Source organism: Folsomia candida, unplaced genomic scaffold, assembly GCF_002217175.1.
Source record: "Folsomia candida strain VU population unplaced genomic scaffold, ASM221717v1 Fcan01_Sc006, whole genome shotgun sequence".
Classification (NCBI taxonomy): domain Eukaryota; kingdom Metazoa; phylum Arthropoda; class Collembola; order Entomobryomorpha; family Isotomidae; genus Folsomia; species Folsomia candida.
In genome coordinates, this window is record NW_019091198.1 from 5,702,210 (window position 1) to 5,720,740 (window position 18,531).

The 18,531-nt window shown below is 37.3% G+C and overlaps 5 protein-coding genes and 1 long non-coding RNA gene across 10 annotated transcripts; 4 read left to right on the forward strand and 2 right to left on the reverse strand.

Annotated features, from left to right (window-relative positions):
- The first annotated feature begins 911 nt into the window (after positions 1 to 911).
- Positions 912 to 8,985, forward strand: LOC110850854 (sideroflexin-3). Of its 5 annotated transcripts, none has more exons than XR_002548014.2 (11): positions 920 to 1,099; positions 1,166 to 1,796; positions 4,144 to 4,325; positions 4,404 to 4,574; positions 4,662 to 4,760; positions 4,834 to 4,909; positions 5,001 to 5,086; positions 5,211 to 5,338; positions 6,332 to 6,516; positions 6,602 to 6,885; positions 7,832 to 8,985. XR_002548014.2 is itself a non-coding variant. In XM_022098442.2 (11 exons), exons 4-11 carry the CDS (start codon positions 4,144 to 4,146, stop codon positions 6,659 to 6,661), a joined length of 987 nt encoding a protein of 328 aa, XP_021954134.1. In that variant the 5' UTR covers positions 920 to 1,099; positions 1,166 to 1,559; positions 1,632 to 1,796; the 3' UTR covers positions 6,662 to 6,861. The 5 variants fall into 5 exon arrangements, 4 of the variants coding, with proteins under 4 accessions (XP_035708490.1, XP_021954134.1, XP_021954135.1 ...); XM_022098442.2 differs by lacking the exon at positions 7,832 to 8,985 and having other exon boundaries at positions 1,166 to 1,559; positions 1,632 to 1,796; positions 6,602 to 6,861; XM_035852597.1 differs by lacking the exons at positions 5,211 to 5,338; positions 7,832 to 8,985 and adding an exon at positions 5,908 to 6,035 and having other exon boundaries at positions 912 to 1,099; positions 6,602 to 6,861.
- Positions 8,986 to 9,101: 116 nt separating this feature from the next.
- On the forward strand, positions 9,102 to 11,058 carry LOC110851407. The gene is made up of 3 exons (XM_022099176.2): positions 9,102 to 9,985; positions 10,107 to 10,616; positions 10,736 to 11,058. The coding sequence occupies exons 1-3, from the start codon at positions 9,819 to 9,821 to the stop codon at positions 10,836 to 10,838; spliced, it is 780 nt and encodes a 259-aa protein (XP_021954868.1). The 5' UTR covers positions 9,102 to 9,818; the 3' UTR covers positions 10,839 to 11,058.
- A 392-nt stretch (positions 11,059 to 11,450) lies between these two features.
- LOC110850768 lies at positions 11,451 to 13,337 on the forward strand. The gene is made up of 2 exons (XM_022098316.2): positions 11,451 to 11,669; positions 11,754 to 13,337. Exons 1-2 carry the CDS (start codon positions 11,485 to 11,487, stop codon positions 12,943 to 12,945), a joined length of 1,377 nt encoding a protein of 458 aa, XP_021954008.1. The 5' UTR covers positions 11,451 to 11,484; the 3' UTR covers positions 12,946 to 13,337.
- On the reverse strand, positions 13,131 to 13,980 carry LOC110850769 (nucleoside diphosphate kinase). The gene is made up of 3 exons (XM_022098317.2): positions 13,852 to 13,980; positions 13,499 to 13,600; positions 13,131 to 13,361 (listed from the first exon to the last, which is right to left on the reverse strand). Exons 1-3 carry the CDS (start codon positions 13,978 to 13,980, stop codon positions 13,131 to 13,133), a joined length of 462 nt encoding a protein of 153 aa, XP_021954009.1.
- LOC118435990 lies at positions 13,505 to 16,762 on the reverse strand. Its single transcript, XM_035852598.1, has 8 exons — positions 16,553 to 16,762; positions 16,349 to 16,481; positions 16,141 to 16,238; positions 15,964 to 16,070; positions 15,771 to 15,892; positions 15,126 to 15,242; positions 13,852 to 14,989; positions 13,505 to 13,600 (listed from the first exon to the last, which is right to left on the reverse strand). The coding sequence occupies exons 1-7, from the start codon at positions 16,581 to 16,583 to the stop codon at positions 14,701 to 14,703; spliced, it is 897 nt and encodes a 298-aa protein (XP_035708491.1). The 5' UTR covers positions 16,584 to 16,762; the 3' UTR covers positions 13,505 to 13,600; positions 13,852 to 14,700.
- On the forward strand, positions 16,438 to 17,154 carry LOC118435991. Its single transcript, XR_004835104.1, has 3 exons — positions 16,438 to 16,638; positions 16,751 to 16,832; positions 16,901 to 17,154. It is a non-coding gene; the product is annotated as an uncharacterized LOC118435991 (long non-coding RNA).
- The last annotated feature ends 1,377 nt before the right edge of the window (positions 17,155 to 18,531 follow it).

An 18,531-nucleotide genomic window follows, 5' to 3' on the forward strand; every position in this document is an offset into this window, starting at 1 on the left:
AAAAGTATTCCAGGAATATCGTTCTTTGAGATACGGTTTTCCCAAATTAAATGGCCTTTAATTTATCAAACGAAGCAAAAATACATGAAAATCGTTAAGGAATTTCTGGGCTTCGACTGACGACTCAATTCAGGAAATCTCACTCCCTCCTTTAGCCATAAAATTTCTAATCAGCTCTCTGTGACTTTTGCTCTGAAATAGAATTGTTTGTGTATGTAATTATGTATGCATGTGGGTTGGGTAGATGTGTGCCCAAGACCTCTTAAATCCGTCATGCATTCTTATAGCAATTTAGCAAATAAACACCTCACGTTATTTATTAATGAGCATGAAACAAAGTCTAATCATGAGTCCTTCGCACCTGTTATTTAATTATGCTGCTGTAAACTCGGGACAAAAGTCAATATCTCAAACGACTGGTGCAGGAAGGCACTTTTCCCCGTATTTCTGCTTCGCGAAAAAGCGCACGATTTCCCAGCACTCGTCGTCGGCGTCGTCGTCGATGTCGTCGTTAGCATTCGACTCTTACCAGAGCTTTGTACATACGAAGGCACGATACAAACGAGTATATAGTCGTCGAACCAGCCTTGCCAGCGTATCGAATCGACATCCACATGCTATATGGCCTGAGATTTACTCGTCCTGGATTGAATTCACCACACCACCATTAAGAATAATAATAATAATAATAATAGCGGGTTGTATGCGTATCCCAGCCAAATGCAGTTACATTATTGCGGAACATATCGTATGATATTGAATTGCATAACACCACTTCTACTACTGTTCACATACATAGAATTTGATCATCATCATCGTCATTATACCCACCTCTTTTCGTTCGGTACACATTACACATGTTGTAATGGAGCTTTATTCGTATTAAATCTTGGATTGGATTTAGCAGAGTCCATTGTACCGCGTGTGTAGCGATGATCTCGCAGCATAACCCTTTATCCCAGCTAATATTGTGATTCTTTGCGAATACAGAGAGGCTTCATGCACAATATAATCCATCCAAGACTCGCACTCCTCGTCGGGTCGGTCAGAGCTGGTGAGTACGACAGACTGCTCTTCTCCTCTGCTGCCTGCCTGGTAGGTGAGTGTGCCAATGGAATGTTGGTGTGTAGAATCCGATAAAAAATAACTTTCTTCTTGCTTAAAGTGGGAGAAGAAGAAGAAATCAGGTTCTGCCTGCTGGAGGAAGCTCAAGGCCTTCATCTCAACATATTACTTCACATTTTAGAGAACAACCATCGTCATTCCGTTGCTCCATCCATCCATCCACAAATCCAGCACAGGCTGGTTCAACTGTTGACTTGACCTTTCGATAAGATTGGTTTCTTACCCTGTCGAGCAGTGAATAATTACTATCTCTCATTTAAATTCAGTATTCAGTTGATTAAATTTGAAAGATATCGACGACTCTTCTGAAGAGCAACAAAGGCGAACAACGTGGGAATAGAGATACACACCATCCTCGTCGTCTTAAGTTGGGGTCCCTCTTCACATAAATCTGGTGTGATATTGCTGCTGCTGTGGGTGGAATTGGATTGATGGTACGATAGAGGACTGAATCCATATCGTGCACAGACACAAGGAATAATAATCTGCTCCCGTATTATAATAAGTATCGAACTGGATCTGGAGTTGTTGGATGGATAGTTCGTTCAATGTGATTTCCAGCACGACATGAGCTTCAGTCGATAAGTTGTCCCGTCCACTCCCAGGCTGGTTCCGCGCTTCGTTATCCACAACCAATTTTGGTGACTGACCTTTGAGTCCCATTCGAAGAGGTGAGTGGCAATTTTTATCTATTTTTTAAATTGTTTATTTTCCCCAATAAATTTTTCATTGCATAATAATATTTAAATAAGTTAAATATTTGCACACTGTGGTTTTCATCAATCTCTGAATACCCCTCGTACAATTAGATATGTACCTCTCCTACGGGCAAGCAGGATAGATTTTTTTTGTTGAGATCACACGAGATTTCAGCCTCATGTTGATAATAGCCCATACTTTTAGCGAACGGCCTTGTCACGGGTATTAGACCGACATGAGATGTTTTGCAATAGTGGAAAAGAATCGTAGTTTTTGTTGGCGTGTTGCATGTTTTTGGATGAACTCCCGTGTAGGCGAGGTAGATATTTGGGATAACGTGGAACTTGAGTGTCATTGCCAATTGTCTCAAGTTGGGTCATCTGCCTGATATTATAGAGAGCACAAAACCTTGGTCTTATTTTTGATCTCTAGATGAACCCAAAAGTCTGCATTTATGTAATTTAGATTGACTCTGCTGCTAGAACGTTACAAACTTTTGTCGTAAAACGGTAGAGAATTTTATTGTCATTTTCGAATTTAATCTGCAGGTTTAGTTTCGCGTTAGATACATCGTTTTATAATTTATTTTGGAAACCGTCTTGTCAACATTCCTACTTTTGTAAAACAATTTCCTCAATTCGCAGAAGCCATAAAAATTATTATTGATCAAAATACAGTACTTTCCAATTGTTTAATAAAATCACAATGCGTTACTCTTTTTTACATGTGTATGTATTAAGTAGAGTAAAATTGAATTGAGTTTAACTAGTTGAAGTACTATGCATATTGAACAAATATGTTTTTATTTGCCTGGAAGAATTTTACGACTTTATGACATGACTTATTACCAAACTGATAGCACACGACCTACAAAATTCAGACATGCTGTACAAAAATCTCTGATGTTGTAATTAAAGAAAAATACGAGTGATTTGGATGATGAGGTCATTTAGTTAGTGGATATCAATAACCGATTCAGTCTAGAGTTGCAATGTCTCATTTTAGTGCTTTATTTTCCATTCGTATGCACACACAAACATGTGACTTTTGATGTCATCAGAGGACGCTTGGTACGTGTTGTGAAGGATAATAATGTCGCAATAAGTCGAAAGAGTATCGGGTATTGAGTTCCCTTCATCGACGGCGAATGAGCAGTTCCAGGGTATCAGCTCAAGGTTGAAACACGCAGACGTGTGTACATATAATATGCACTTATTTCGGATAAAGGGCTAGCGAGAGGGTTGAAAATAAAAACAAAACTCAGGATTGTGCATAAATATGCTCACCAATCTCCCGACGAAACATCTCATGTTTCAGGCGCCGTTGATTCCATAACATCCTATACTCGCAGGTCGGGAATGACTTTCAGATTGTGACGACAATTGTTACGTTAGCGGTGATATGTACATACGTGATACATACAAATTCAGATTCAAAACAACTCGTCGGTATTTGCCGTCTGGGATTGTAATGGTTACGTATGGAGCTCAGATGGTTCTTTCCAGTATTAAAGCGATAAAGGAATAGTGTCACATAAAATTACCATTATTAGTGATAAAAGATCCCATGACAAATGAATCGATCCATATGGATACAAAGTCAGTAGTCAAGTTGATAGTCGTCTTCCAACAACAGCCCGATTGACTTACAAAAGAGACGTGTGTTTGTATTCATCTGCATAACTATGAACCCAAACCCAAGCCAATGTCAGCTTCACAACATCTTTCATGTTCTGTATCATCTTGTGGCATTTAATAATATATGGAATTAATTTTGTGCTGTAGGTACATATTTTCCATAACTCTTATCATGGTTTAAATTTATATTTAATGAATAAAATCTGTCAGAAATAGATTAAAGAGATATTCAAATATTGAGAATTGGACCACCACCACCACAAATAAATCTATTCAAGTGCCCAACAGTTCTTTTGTCATTTCTTCCACAATTTAAAATTTAGATTAAGAAGTCATCGCTATATGAAATATTTTCCCAGTTTTCACATCATAGAACCACTATTACCATATACTACAAGATTTTGAGATTAAGAGTTCACACACATGACGAGCAAGAACTATAAAACATTATTATCATAAATACAAAACACAACTGGGTTAGATAATCGCCTCCACGAATCAATCTAGTACAACTACTCTGTATTTCATTAACCTCGTGAACTGTCGTACCAGGTTGTTTCACCCAATTTATGTATGAAAATACATAAATTGTCAGGCGCTACAAATTAATAGGTTTTAGCTCAATAAGCGAAAAAGAGATTATGAGTGAGGTGGTAGTTAATGGGCTTTTAATGGATTCTAGATGGGTGTGGACGGCAACGCTAACATGATTCCGGCCGGAAGGATCAACTTGGATGAGCCACGATGGGACCAGAGCACTTACATGGGAAGAGCCAAGCACTTTTTCGTCACAACCAACCCTCTCAACCTCCTCTGCACATCAGATGAGTTGGAAAAATCCAAGGACATTGTCACCAGATACAAGTAAACCACATATTAATTTTTTATTTATTTTTAGATCATTTATATTTCTGTCTAAATTTGAATTATTTACATTTCCAGGAAGGGGGATAACATTCCTGGCGCAACTGAGGATGACATTTGGAGAGCTAAGAATGTTTACGATTCAGCATTTCATCCCGACACTGGAGAGAAAATGCTCTTAATTGGCCGAATGTCAGCCCAGGTGCCATGCAATATGGCCATCACGGGGAGCATGCTCACATTCTACAAGTGAGTACATATAACCAATTTAAAATTGTAATTTAGTATAATCATTGTAAAATTTCTGATTTTGTTTTTGAAATTTGTTTTCACCAGAACAACGCCAGCCGTAGTATTCTGGCAATGGGTTAACCAGTCTTTTAACGCCATTGTGAATTATTCTAATCGGAGTGGAGACTCTCCTATAACGATCCCGTAAGGTCATTTCCTGAATAATTGTGACAATAAAAGCACAATGTACTAATTAATGCCTGTGTTTGTGTTGCAGACAATTAGGAACATCTTACGTTTTAGCTACTGGAGGAGCATTAGCAACTGCTCTAGGATTAAACAGTTTAGTGAAAGTAAGACAAATATATTTTTGATGCAGTAATTGATATTTTTATTTAATTACATTTAGCACATGCGTAATAAAATTATTAATTTAACCCATAGAAAGCTCCTGCGTTGGTTGGAAGATTTGTGCCATTTGCAGCTGTGGCTGCAGCGAATTGTATCAACATTCCTTTAATGAGGATGAAGTGAGTTTTTTTTAACAATTTTTGTTTCATAAGTAAATAATTGATGTGATGTTGAAGTGACAAAATTGCTGGAGAGTCAGCCAGAAATAATGAAAAAATTTAAATAAAAATCGTGATGAAACAGAGAAGTAAATGAAGGGATACCAGTGGTCGACGAAAACGGTAACCGCATTGGTGATTCGAAAGTGGCAGCAAAAACAGGCATCGGCGCCGTGACCTTTAGCCGGATCATGATGGCCTCGCCCGGCATGAGTAGGATTCATTACATACATTTTATTTAAAACTTTTCGGCTGTGATTTTCCCCAACCATAAAAATGTGAAGTTTAAACAAGCCCTGATCACACCTTTGCAATTTTATGAGCTTATGATTTTATGATTTTTACGATTATTACTCCCTCAATTGCAGACTTTTGCACTCGTTTGGTTAAATTGTTTTTAAAATGTTTTCAAAAATTCCCTGTTTAGTTTTTTCAACCTCCCAATCAACATACATACATACATTGTTTTTATACTTTGGTTGTATTTTTGTTTGATTTATCATGGGACGTATGTATGGAAAGTTGTCGCGTGTACCTGAATTTACCTGAATTTACCAGTCCAAATCAGTTTCGAATTAAATGGATGGATGAGATCAATGCCGAATATTTATTTACAATTGGGGTATATGCTTCAGCAACAAAGCTTATTCTCTACCTAGTAAATTGGTGCCTGTACTTAAAAGTTATAAATAATTGGTCTCACGTCGTCAATTTGGGTCTGGTCATCTCCTGGCCAAGCACTCACTCTTCTTCTACAGCTTTTCTTAAATCTTAAATTTCAGAGAACTTCAGGTCGGAATTCCTGTAACTGATGAGGCAGGAAATCGCTTGGGAGACTCGGCAAACGCTGCCCAATCAGGGATCACACAAGTTGTCCTCTCACGCATCGGCATGGCCGTTCCTAGCATGGGTACCTTCACCAGATTCACCACCACCGTCGTTTGCTTATCCTTCCTCTTTGCTCTTGGCCTATTGGATCCTAAACTAATTTTTATAGTCTCATTTAGCACTGCAAAATATAATTTTCCGACTTATTGCAACTTATTTCTTAGTTTAGCTCCGTAAACCTTAGTGCTTAGTTATTTATGTCGTAACATAGATTTTTTTGGCAGCTTCCGGTGTTATTATATTGTTTGCATAACAGCGTGATGCTGAGTGCATTGTGAATAGAAACCGTACTGATTAAATTACATGTGTACATTTCAGTCTTTCCACCCATCATCATGAACCATCTGGAGAAAAAAGGCTTTCTCCGACGATACCCAATGGCCGGAGCCCCATTGCAAATTATTCTGTGTGGTCTCTGCCTGACATTTGCGACACCAATGTGCTGCGCTTTGTTCCCGCAAAAGTCATCCATTTCTGTGTCAAGTTTGGAACCTGAGATTCAGGTAATGATTTTATTTAAATATGCATAATTTAAATGTTGATTAATAGTGACTTATTGCTTATTCGGATCCTTCTTTGAATTTGCAGGAGAGAGTGAAACAACTGCCAAATCCTCCACAAGTCCTTTACTACAACAAGGGATTGTAATTTTACTCTGATAATAATCCATGACTTCTGGAACTCTGAAACTTTCGCTTAACAACGGTGATTTTGTTACAAACGTAGTAAAAAATGTATGTAGATTGCCATCTTACAAGGACGCCATTAATTAACAAAAAAAGTGGCTGGCATATTATGATTTAGTTATTTCAAAGTACTTATTAAATAGATAAGATTCTTCCACAACATACTACTAGCCTGATATTGTAGCTGTAATTTGAGTCGGATGTACATAGTCCGACCATAAGTTCCCGTGAATGCATTTCCGGTGATAAAGCCCAAAGTATTAGAGCTATCTGATAGAAATTTTTGTGGATGAACAAGGTATTAATCTTGTTTAGAAATCATAACTTCGTTTTCACAATTTCCTCCACGGGCTTGTACACAAGACATAAGTCGTGGCGAAAACTGCTCGATCGCGGCACGCACGGATTTCCAGGGAAAAGCGCCGGATCTTCAGTAAGTGCGACCTCAGCCCTTCCACACTTGGGTGAAATTTAGAGCATACTTGTACCTATAATTTTCACCACCAGTCATAATTTAGGGGATTAAGGTCTGCAGATACTGAGCACCGTTCTACGGATGAAAAAAAGTCATGAAAATTCGTCTGAAGCCAGTTTTGGACAATTTTGCACCTTGCGCAGGAACAGGGTCTTGTTGAAAGGTCCAATGTCGATTTTCGGAGGGTCCAGGGTTCAGGTTATTAACGTTTGGCTTTAGGACACTCTGAAAATAATTCTTGGCTTCAACTTGTACCCTTTGCGGTAAAAAACAGAGATTTCATTTCTCCAGCCAACTTGCTCCCATGCACACCACGGTGATGACTTCGTATTGACTTCCGCATACTTAAACGGATGTCAGACTTCTGTACAACAAATATCTGGCCTTTTTTTCTATTAAATTTTTTGCCAACGGTGAAAAGTCTGAAATACTTTTTGCACGAAAATTGGGGCGTACCACGATCAACCTGTGGCCGTCACGAGTTATGTCTTGTCTAATTGCCCGTGGACGAAATCTTGACAAAGAAGTTATGATTTCTAAACAATATTAATACCTTGTTAATCCATAAAAATTTCGAACAGATAGCTCTAATACTTTGGGATTTATTACCGGAAATGCATTCACGAGAACTTATGACCCCACTATGTACTATGATAGTCCTGGATATAGATTTTTTTCCTCTAGCGGGAGACAGTGTTCCTACATCGATTGATTATTATCACCCTGAACAATAAGATAGCTTTAACTTAGTAAAGTAAACTAAATTAATCGTTAATGTACTGCCGTGCCACGGGAAGCTTCTTTGGTCAACCCAGTTGGCAAAGGAATGCGACCCGTGGTCACGAGTGCTGATCAGAATGGTGCTCTTCGATTAGTGTTCGTGATCGTTAAATGAAAAAAATAACGTCACTTACTATTACAAATAATCACTTTTAATTATAAGATTGTGAAATGGTTGATAACTTGCACGTAGTATCGAGTATAAAGAATAAGCAACTTCGACCTGGAACGAGTGATCTATGAAGAATAGTGAGAAGAATTAGTGTAGAGAAGCGTTGACGCTGACGTCGTATGTAGCACAATTAATAATGATGATAAGAAATTATAAATACATGACGAAAAAGCAATGATTATTTGGTGATATATCGTACATAATTAGTTGAGCTACTCGTAAACTTTCTAATTTAATTAGAGTGAGCAATATCGTTGGGCAGAGTATCGATCTTCAAGGAATTGATTGACTTGTTTATTGATGTGGATGTATCATTGGCTGAATTTATAATTTTATTTGTGGAAAACTAGTCTACTACCCACATCTATGATAAGAAAATCTAATGATATGATGAAAAATATGATAATCAGTCCATATTATAGCAAACAATAGGATAAGACATCGAAAGATCACTGCCGATCATGTTTTGTTAAACTTAAAAACAAATATGTTTGACAAGAGCAGCCTTTATTTGAGAGTAAAGCCATTTATTCGTTTAAATTACTTGAATCGGTTGGTTAGGACAAGTGTTTCATGAGAAATTATCCCAGCCCTTTTCATCCACTCAATTTTTAAATTTATTTATATGTAAATTAATTACTGTTAAATTTATCAGTCATACAATTTTATTTTTAAGAAGATTACATAATTGTGACTAAATTTATGTGAGGCAATCAATCAAAGATGTCTCATACAGGTGTATAGCCTAATTAATTACTACTTATTACATGATTTATATTATTACGTATCATCTAAAACTCGACTATTTCGAACCACCCCAATCATACAAGGACAATAAAGTAACAAGTATTGAATAGGATATAATTTTAATTTTATTTAACTACTTATTTACTACCCAATTCATTTCAAATATGGACAACAGCCGCTTACATTCCATTCCATCGGCGTTTCTTTTGGCCCATACCGTCCCCGACTACATAACCACCAAACAAACAACCAAGTTTTCATCAACCTTGATTTGTACTTGCATAACGTCAACCCAAGCTGCAAAGATTGACTATGTCCACTCAATGTCAAAGTCAACTCAGTTACTTAAATGCTCCCCCGACCTTCGGCTTGCAGTTACTTAACACCAATGTAAAAAGCGAATGGTTAAAAGAATTTAAACAATCCGAGTCCACATCCTGCGTAATAAGAATTCCAAAGCCATTACATAGACCAAAATAATATGATTTCCTGCCATAATTACAAAAATTTAAACTCGTAAACATAAACAATAGAGTCTAAATATGTACATATTGGATGTTTGGTTTGGTTCTTGGAATGTGGCTGCCAAAATTTTCCAGGCAAAGTGATGATAGAAAATTTCAGCCAGCAATAATTTGTGGTATGTTTCATTGTTCGGTAAAATAATTTTGAAACAATGATGTTTTGAGAATTGAAGGTATGCAGAATTGCAGAGTTTTCATAAGAAGAATATTTTGTTTGTTTCTCACTAATGTTGAACAACACAACACTTGCTATCTCGTCGATCAAGATTTCTTAGTTTTCAATTCATAAAGAAAGTGTGTCACTTTGTTATTCCAATTGTCATCAGTACAAATTTATTTTCTCTCTCGCCACTACCTAAACATTTATCCAGGCAAACAAGCCAACTTATTTTTTTGGAAAGATAATTCAAAATCCTGCATAATGCAATATATTCTGCTCATCAACTTTGTGCTAATCGTGCTTCCCCACGCCAAGGCGGTGGACTCACCCCGGATGGTCATAAAGGCCTTTAACATGTCAAGTTGTGTGGTCATTAACGGGACGGTTAATTTGAGGCCCTGTATTTGGGATTCGCCAGAAAAGAAAAAGTAAATATTTTTTGTTTTGAATACTTTGTAGATATATACATACATACAGGAATAGGTTGTTACATGTGTAGAATGATGGCATTTAAAAATTAATTGAAATTTTTTACTTATTTTTTTGTAGCAAATCAAGTATTGCCCCCCAGTACGTGAAACAACAGGTGTTGTTTCACCGTGTTAAATTGCAAGACCTGGTCGAAGACGCAACCGACGAAATAGGCGTGGACAACTATAGAAACACCTACTTCATTTGGTTTATAAACGGGTCGGATACTTGCGTCGTGCAAAAAAATTCGACGGTGGGGACTGGGAGCTGTAGGCTCCCGAGGGCGCGATTTGATATTTTGGAAATAGACCTGCCGACCTCTATGAAGAACGGAACCATCCCGGCCTACACAATCCGAGGGAGGTCCAATCACTGCTGGGGATATGACACAACTAGGAAGATGCCACAACCATTAGTAAGGACCACGTGCAATATCTCAGCAAAGAGCAATGTAAGTAATTTATTTACATTGTGCCGCGATACCGACCTCTGCGACATACAACTCCATCCTCCTGCTCCCCCCACAACTTTGGCCACCACCACTGAAGCAAATTTGCAGACCACTACAATTCTACCTCCACCCATCGTGTAAGAAAATCTTTACTAATGTTACGAATATTTTATGAATAAAATGGTGCAAGGATAATTTGTTTTTAATTTTCATCTTGATTTTTTTTTAAACTTTATTTTTTTGTGATATTTTTCAGACTGAAGGTGAAAAAATCGGGCTCAGCTAACGTTGTGGCGGCTACCGGCATGTTGGCGACCGCTCTTGTGCTCTTGGCGATCCATCTTGTTTTCCCTGGTTAAAATGTCCCAAATATTCGGATTGTATTGCATACATATTTTATGTATTAAATTTTCTTGGGCTATGAATTTTATTAACCAAATCTATTAATCAAAACCGCAACCTAAAATTAGAGAAAATGAACTAATTTAAAAATAATGCAACTTCATTATACTATTCAACTCTTTGCTGATAATTGAATAAATAAAATATACAAGAATTTGTGGCTGATTTCCATTTGAACTTTTTTGAACTTATTGAGATTTTATTTTACGTACATTTCTCTGCACTTCTTATTCTTTCATTTATACATGCATAGCATATTCTTCATAAAAATACGAGGAAGTCGTCTAAAAGGTTAAACATAAACCATTACATAAATAAATGCATTCCCCGATCCATGTAAAATAACCTCAATAAGTCAACGCATGCAATTTTTCTTACTTCAATTTTCCAAGTACTAAAAATATGAACTTTCCGTTAACAAATTCATATGCATATTGCTTACAGACCACAATGCGCGTCACCCAAAAACCCACAGAAATATAAACCACATGTACGCATCTAAAATAATTTCTTAATATTTTAATTAAAATGCGGTGGTGAATATTTTATTGTCTTTTTGTGCTTGTGCAGGCCTTCAGTAAAGTTGTCAGGACAAGTTATTTCATGATGAAAAAAGTAAGCAGTATTTTTAATTGTTTGTCTCTAATTCTACTGCTTGGAGTCACCCAAGGTGTTGTCGGGATATTAAGGAACCTTATCACGGATAGGTGCATACAGATTGAAAAAGGCGAAAGTACAGACGTCGTGTCCGCTGTTCCTTGCACTTTGCGAGAGTCCACGACGAAAACGTACGACTGAACCAGTTGAATTACAATCTCATAATCCTTTAATTGAATGGATTCAATTCCATAATTATGTATTTTATTAAATAGAGGGGATCGTAATGGAGACAATCCTGAATGGTTACAAGTTGTCCCTACTTCCAAAAATGACCCTACAGCAGTTGAGCATACAATTCAGAGACATTTTCCAGATAACCTCGTATGCATACAGACTCGTGAAGAAGTCGTCACGACTGGAGATTGCAAATCGTCAGACGCAATTCTACTTATTAATAAAGTCTTGCGAAAAAATAACCGGGGACCAAGTTACGAGCGAATGTTCCCCGGACCAATTTTCACAATAGAACAGTCCCACACGAATAAATGTCTTTCCGTTGTCCCAGGTACGACCGAGTTGCAATTGACAAACTGTTCTCAAAATAATGGTTTCCAAAGATGGATTACGTGTCGAAATTTGGGGGCGTGTGATGTGGAAATCTCGTGGTCTCCTGCACAAATAATTTTTCCAACAAGTCAAAATCGCCAAGATGACTTTAAGACGGTTTCTCCAAAACTCCAAACGTCTCGTCCGTCTTTATCAATGGTACCAGCAAAGACAATGCAAAAGCTGGTACAAATTCAGCCCTCGTTTGAAACACTAACATCAACAGCGGCATCAACAACACAGATGCACAGCACATGTAGCAGTGGCGTTCAAACTTGTCCCAAAATTTTTGTCAACGAACTTTTGTACTTTGTCCACAATGCTCAGATAATGAATTTGGAGGATAAAAAAATTATAACAATTATCTCAGACTTTTACAGTCGAAAACTACAGGGTGATGCATTGGATCTATTAAAAGAGAATTTTGTCATTGATGTTGACCCCCGGTCAGAATCTGCCCCTAAAGGAATTCAAATAGTGCATTGGATGAAGCAATTGACAAAACATGGAATGAATTCGGATGTGGTATTTGCATCGAGACGTTTATCTGGTCTCCCTCCAATTTTCACAGTTGATAATAACACACCGGAAATACAGGGTCGGCCAAATCGTGAGAATTTAGAAAAACTGAAAGATCGAATAGAAACAAGTTTAAATTTAATCATGGAAAAGTTGAAAGACTTTAAATCTGAGGTTGAATCAGACTTGGGCTCAATGTTGGCAAAAACGTCATCTTCATACTCGTCATCAGAAGGATCCAATACATTTGATCCTGCTTCTGACGACACGGACATGATAGGAAATATCGATCTTAGGACAGGACAAAGCAATAACTCACGTCGTAGATATAAGAAATGATTCTCAATGTCAAATTCTAATTCAGTACCCAGCTAACATAGGAATAATAAAGTTATGATAAAGTAATCATACAAAAAATCTGTGGTTTGATTGTTTAGTTGTTGGAATATGTGATTTGATATTTATTGGTTCCTTCCCCATATCACTACGTAACATTATTCATTCCAAATCCAGTAGCAAAATATTTACTCGTACAACCATGGGTCTTCAACGGACTTCCATTTAATTTGTTCCTCGGGTTTGAACCACAAGTTAATTTCTTTCTTGGCGGAGTCGACAGCGTCGGATCCGTGGATAATGTTACGTCCAACTTGGATAGAAAAGTCCCCTCGGATGGACCCTGGAAGGGATTTGGCTGGGTCGGTCTCTCCCAACATCATTCGTCCCATCTTGACAACGTTAAGTCCTTCCCAGACCTATAAAATAGATTAGATATTAAATTAGATATGTAAACCATTTTAATGACACTATTGACGAGAAGTGATAGTAAAAGAAGGGGTTTCCTTATATCCATGTACATACAAATGTGATTATTATTATTATTTCTGCCTACCATTGGAACAACTGGACCGGAAGCCATATACTTGACAAGTCCATTGAAGAATGGTCGTCCAGCCAAATCTTCATAGTGCTTCTTAAGAAGGGCTTCATCCGCCTAAAAAATAAAAAAAAACATATTAAAAATTACAATTTATTCATCACAACTTCATATACCATCTCTTCCTCTTAATTATTGTAGAAATTCTACTCACTCACAATAACAATGTTTCACACACTACACAATAAATTTACACGGTCCCATTATAAAAACCAATGCAAAATTTGAAACAATTTCTATCACCAGATTGTTCAAGCTGGTGTGAGGCAGCCATTGCCAAGTGAGAGCATGGCTGGCAGTTTACTTACCCACATAAACTTCATGGCCACCAGTTTGAAGCCCTTCTGCTCGAATCGCTTAACAATCTCGCCCACAAGTCCCCGCTGGACTCCGTCGGGCTTGATCATGATGAAGGTTTGTTCCTTGTCTCCGGACATTGTTGTTGGCGATGAGGTGATAGTGTCACAGGGCGAGGTCAGAGAACAAAATTGATCTTGGTCGGAAGTTCTGCTCAGACCGAAGGTTGTGAGAAGAAAGAACGAGAAAAGTGCCAGAGCCGGCCGGCCACCACCTAACCCCATCCTGCACATAGTCTGCTCTTCCATCCTCTAAAACCCTCCATATATCTCTCAAATATACTCCCTGCATTGCAATAATGCTCCTCCATAAACACCACACCAGAGTAGATGAACCCGAGCGATGTGTTCTGTTCTGAGGCTTTTTCGAGGCAAGCATTTAATCGCATCAACTATCTAGTCTGTGTTCCACCAGCCAAGCGAATTGCAAATTCTCCAGGGACAATGCTTAATATACTAAAATTGATGATTCATACTGGACAGGAGATACATTACTGATGTGATGTACTTGTATAACATGAGGATCACTGCAATTTTATCTGGATGGAGTTTGATTGCATCCTTTTAGTCGGACATGGATGGCTGATGGAAACATAAAAGCAGTGCAATAATAGCATAGCAGACTTTCCTAAATCTAGCTTTTATTTTATGGCAGTATAAATATCATGTTTTTATTATGAGATCACCATTCATCATTATTGCGTACTAATTGGTTATGGATTGATTGCACGGGTAATTAACAAGGATCATTATCTAGAGTTATGATTGTACTCGGTGATTTGATTGTGTATGAAAAAATGCTTAGAATATGTACATCTGAGCTTCACGGGACGTAGGTCCAATAATTGTGGACTCGGTGTACTCAATATTGTTGCTGGGTCGATACTCCCTGCGGAGCATGGCTTCATGACCTATGAGCAACCTTGGCCAGGGATTGTAGCGTTGTGGCGGGGTGACGACGCGACTTCGGTCATACAGATCACAAGTTGGTGGATCTGGATCCCAAAATCCGGATTTCACAGCGGTCGAATAACCGCTTGGCAGCTCATACACACTGTCCCAAAATAGCTGATGGGAAGGTCGATCGAATCTGGTTTTGGTCATAATAACATTATTTTAGTAGAAACAAAGTCAATTTATTGATTGATCTCTCTACTCCTTATTATTATTATTATGATGACAATGATAGTATAATATTATTGATGATGCCTTCTGGCTGGACTTACTGTTCTCTGGTTTCGCTGAGATAGGATCCAAAGCCTTGATCCATATTGACAGTGGAAATGTTGCTATGTGGCTGTCGACATGGGTATCGGGATGAAGTGCATTCAAGAGGTCGTTTTCTGCGCAAAAGTTAATGGGAATAATATATACTTTAGTGTTCCTTCTTATGAATAATAAATGATAAAGAGGGAAATAGGAATATATAAGATATCAAAGACGATGAGGAGGAGAGAGTAATTCAGAACACTCGGAGAATAATCTGGATGAGGCCGAGGAATTTTTTCGTGGTGTATAATATCATTGATCATTCAGGGATTAATCATCATCCATCTTTATCCTTCACCCTTCTTTCCTGTTGAATGACTTTTACAATGTGTATGGTTGGGCATCATGTCATATCATTCAACAAAATGGTACCACATAGTCGAAATGTGCTGATTCTCTTTGAGAATATGCACAAAAAACAAGTCTCGACAATGGAATATTATTATTATATTCCATCCTTATTTTTGGTTAATAGAACATTTTTGGAGCCAACCATTGCCCAATCCATAATTCACTCGACCCAGACAATAATACGTACTTGACGAAGTAAAGAAAGGAGAGGTATTATTTTATAACGACAAAAAGATAAATAAATCACTTACGGAATCCAGTCATTTGAGTTCTGCAAGTGATCGTTAGCCATAGGTCGGTACATGTTGTTTCGAGGTGGAACAAAACTGGCGAGACGCATTGATTCAGCACCAAAATGATGGGGCAATGATGGCTGAAGTTGAATTATTATTATTATGATTACTGTTAAAAATACATAAATATAACGACATAAAAGTAACTCACAGGGGGTGGATTGAAATCATTCTGGTAGGTGCTGTGACCGTACACATTTGGAGAAACTTTTCCATTATTGTGGAAGCTCCACCGGTTGCGAAGATCCTCGAATGGGTCTTAACAATTAAATGCATCTGATAAAAAATAATTTAAAAGTATTGTTCTTAAGAACGGATCTCTACTCACCATCACTCAACCCATTACCACCAATGACAGTCGTCTTCTTGTTGGATCCACCACCACCACCACCCCCAAAAAGAAGGTCGCCCATTGAAGTTTTTGGTCTGCAAATTGGACATGTTATTTACGTTCCATTTCACGTTATTATTCAATCATTTAAAATAATAAGCATTAATGATAAACTTTGTCCTGAAATGTTCTTCTAGTTTTGTACCTGTTTGGGTAACGCCCACTGATATCCGATTTGTTTAGTGTGGACCATTGTGCAGTCGACCGTTGGAGATCGGTAAAGTAGGGGTTCAAGGTCATCCCTTGTTCATTCGTCTTGCGTCCACCATAATTGTTCTCTAAACAATTAAAACATTCATCAATTTAGTATTTTTAATTTGACAAAATCCTTCTCAAGATTATTTCTTACCTGGACATCTATAACGATCATCATTGTCCATGGCGCTGATTGATTGAATACTACAAAACGGTACAAAACTGGCGCGGCTTTTTTGGGTAATGTTCTAATTAATTAAATTATCGATAAGTCTTTTTCTGTTTACGAAATTACGATACAAAATTTGTGACGAGGACAGAAAATAATAAAAAAAATGTTATGACTTTTCAGTTGGATTGAGAATGAGACGTGTATATGCACAGCAGGAACGACCCAGCAGGTTGTAGAACATGTTGCCATGAAACTCATCGTCGTGAGTGAAAAGTAGTGAAAAATCTGTCAGCGACATTGATTAAATAAACTTATCAGTTGTTGTTGCAGGGAATTTCATTTTCTGTGGAAAATGCAACTATTGTGGAGATTTTCTAGTTTTGATTTGCAAAAAATGACAATCAGTTAAAGAATTGTTCAATTAGGATAATTACTCGTTTTCTTTTCTCCTGGCATTTATGCCTATTATTATTTTTATTATTATTATTATTTGCGCATTATTGAATAAGAAGGTTTTGGTTCTGGTGTGGAACATGTAATCCATTGTCATCAAAGTTGTTTGTTGTATATTTTTTGACACACTGTGAAACAACTGTTACACGATGGCAGTTAAATTATTACACAGCCACAGCTCTTTTTTAAGCGACCATCATGATGCGTCTTTTTGAAAAGAGTCAAAATTGCATATCAATCAAATTAATGGAAGTAACAATTCCCTCGCAACAATGAAGCTGAGAGACTTTCATATTATGCTTGATATGAAATTAAAGTACAAATGCTTTTTATGTTTGCTAAAGATAGCAAAGTGTTCTTTATGGTGTGATGACAGCGGATGAATTCATGGGAAAATCTTAGCAGCCAATATGCATATTTACATATCACAGCTATGTATAAATAAATGCATACGGATGGATATTGAAGAATGGAAATGAGAAATGAGAAATGGGCAATTGAAAGACATTTTACACGGTGGGTTACTAATAAAAGTCGTGCATTATTTATTTAGAGGGTGTTATTGAGACGACATCCGACCAATCTCAATGTTAATATCAACACGACACGAGTATTCATGCAGAGAACTCTTATTTATCAGATAATAAGAAGCAGGACACAAGTGCACACAGGTGGATTTTTTTGGCTGATGCATCTTCTTTTAGCTCACTCGAGAAAAGTGAATGTGAAATTATTACTAGATTGAAGCGAGTAATTAGCAATCAATTGATCAATCTATTCATGGCTCAATGAGCAACATGAGATTTTGAATGCAACGAAAGTACAAGTAAGAAAAATGCACTTACACGACACGTATTTGTCAATCTTTGACTATGCACATCATAATAATAATAAGCTGAACTAACAATGAGAGATTTACAAGAAAGTTCAGGTTATATGGAAAGTTGTCAAAATTCACCAAGTGCACAATTCAGGCTCATCTCATCGGAGAAAAATAAATTGGTATTTACGGATGATTGATAGGCATGAATGGGAAAAAAGAAACGCTAAGTAAAGAGAAAAGCCAAAAACGAATGCATACACATATATTTAATAAACCACTTTTTAACCATACGAGTGATGTAGACGACAATGTAGGAAATAAGTAAGGATATGCATTGGTCATTGGGCTGCATATTCGACCCAAGTAGATCACGGTGCATATTCTTTTAGGGTTTTGTTGGGTATGTGAGGGTTTTGTGTGGGGTGCTGAACCTTGTGTATTTCTGATAAATATTTTATACAGATTATGCATGTAAATACCCTCATTAAGAGAAAAATCATAGCCATCATTTTTAAGACGGATATAACTCAAGGGCAAGCCTCAATGTAAAATTTGGGATGACGGACACTCGCTAAACCCACGTCTTTTAGCTGCTCAAAATTTCATTCTATTCGATTGAGTGTAAAAGTCGTATATAATCCGAGGGTAAAAGTTGCAGTGTCACTAAATCTCGCCCCTAGCCCGC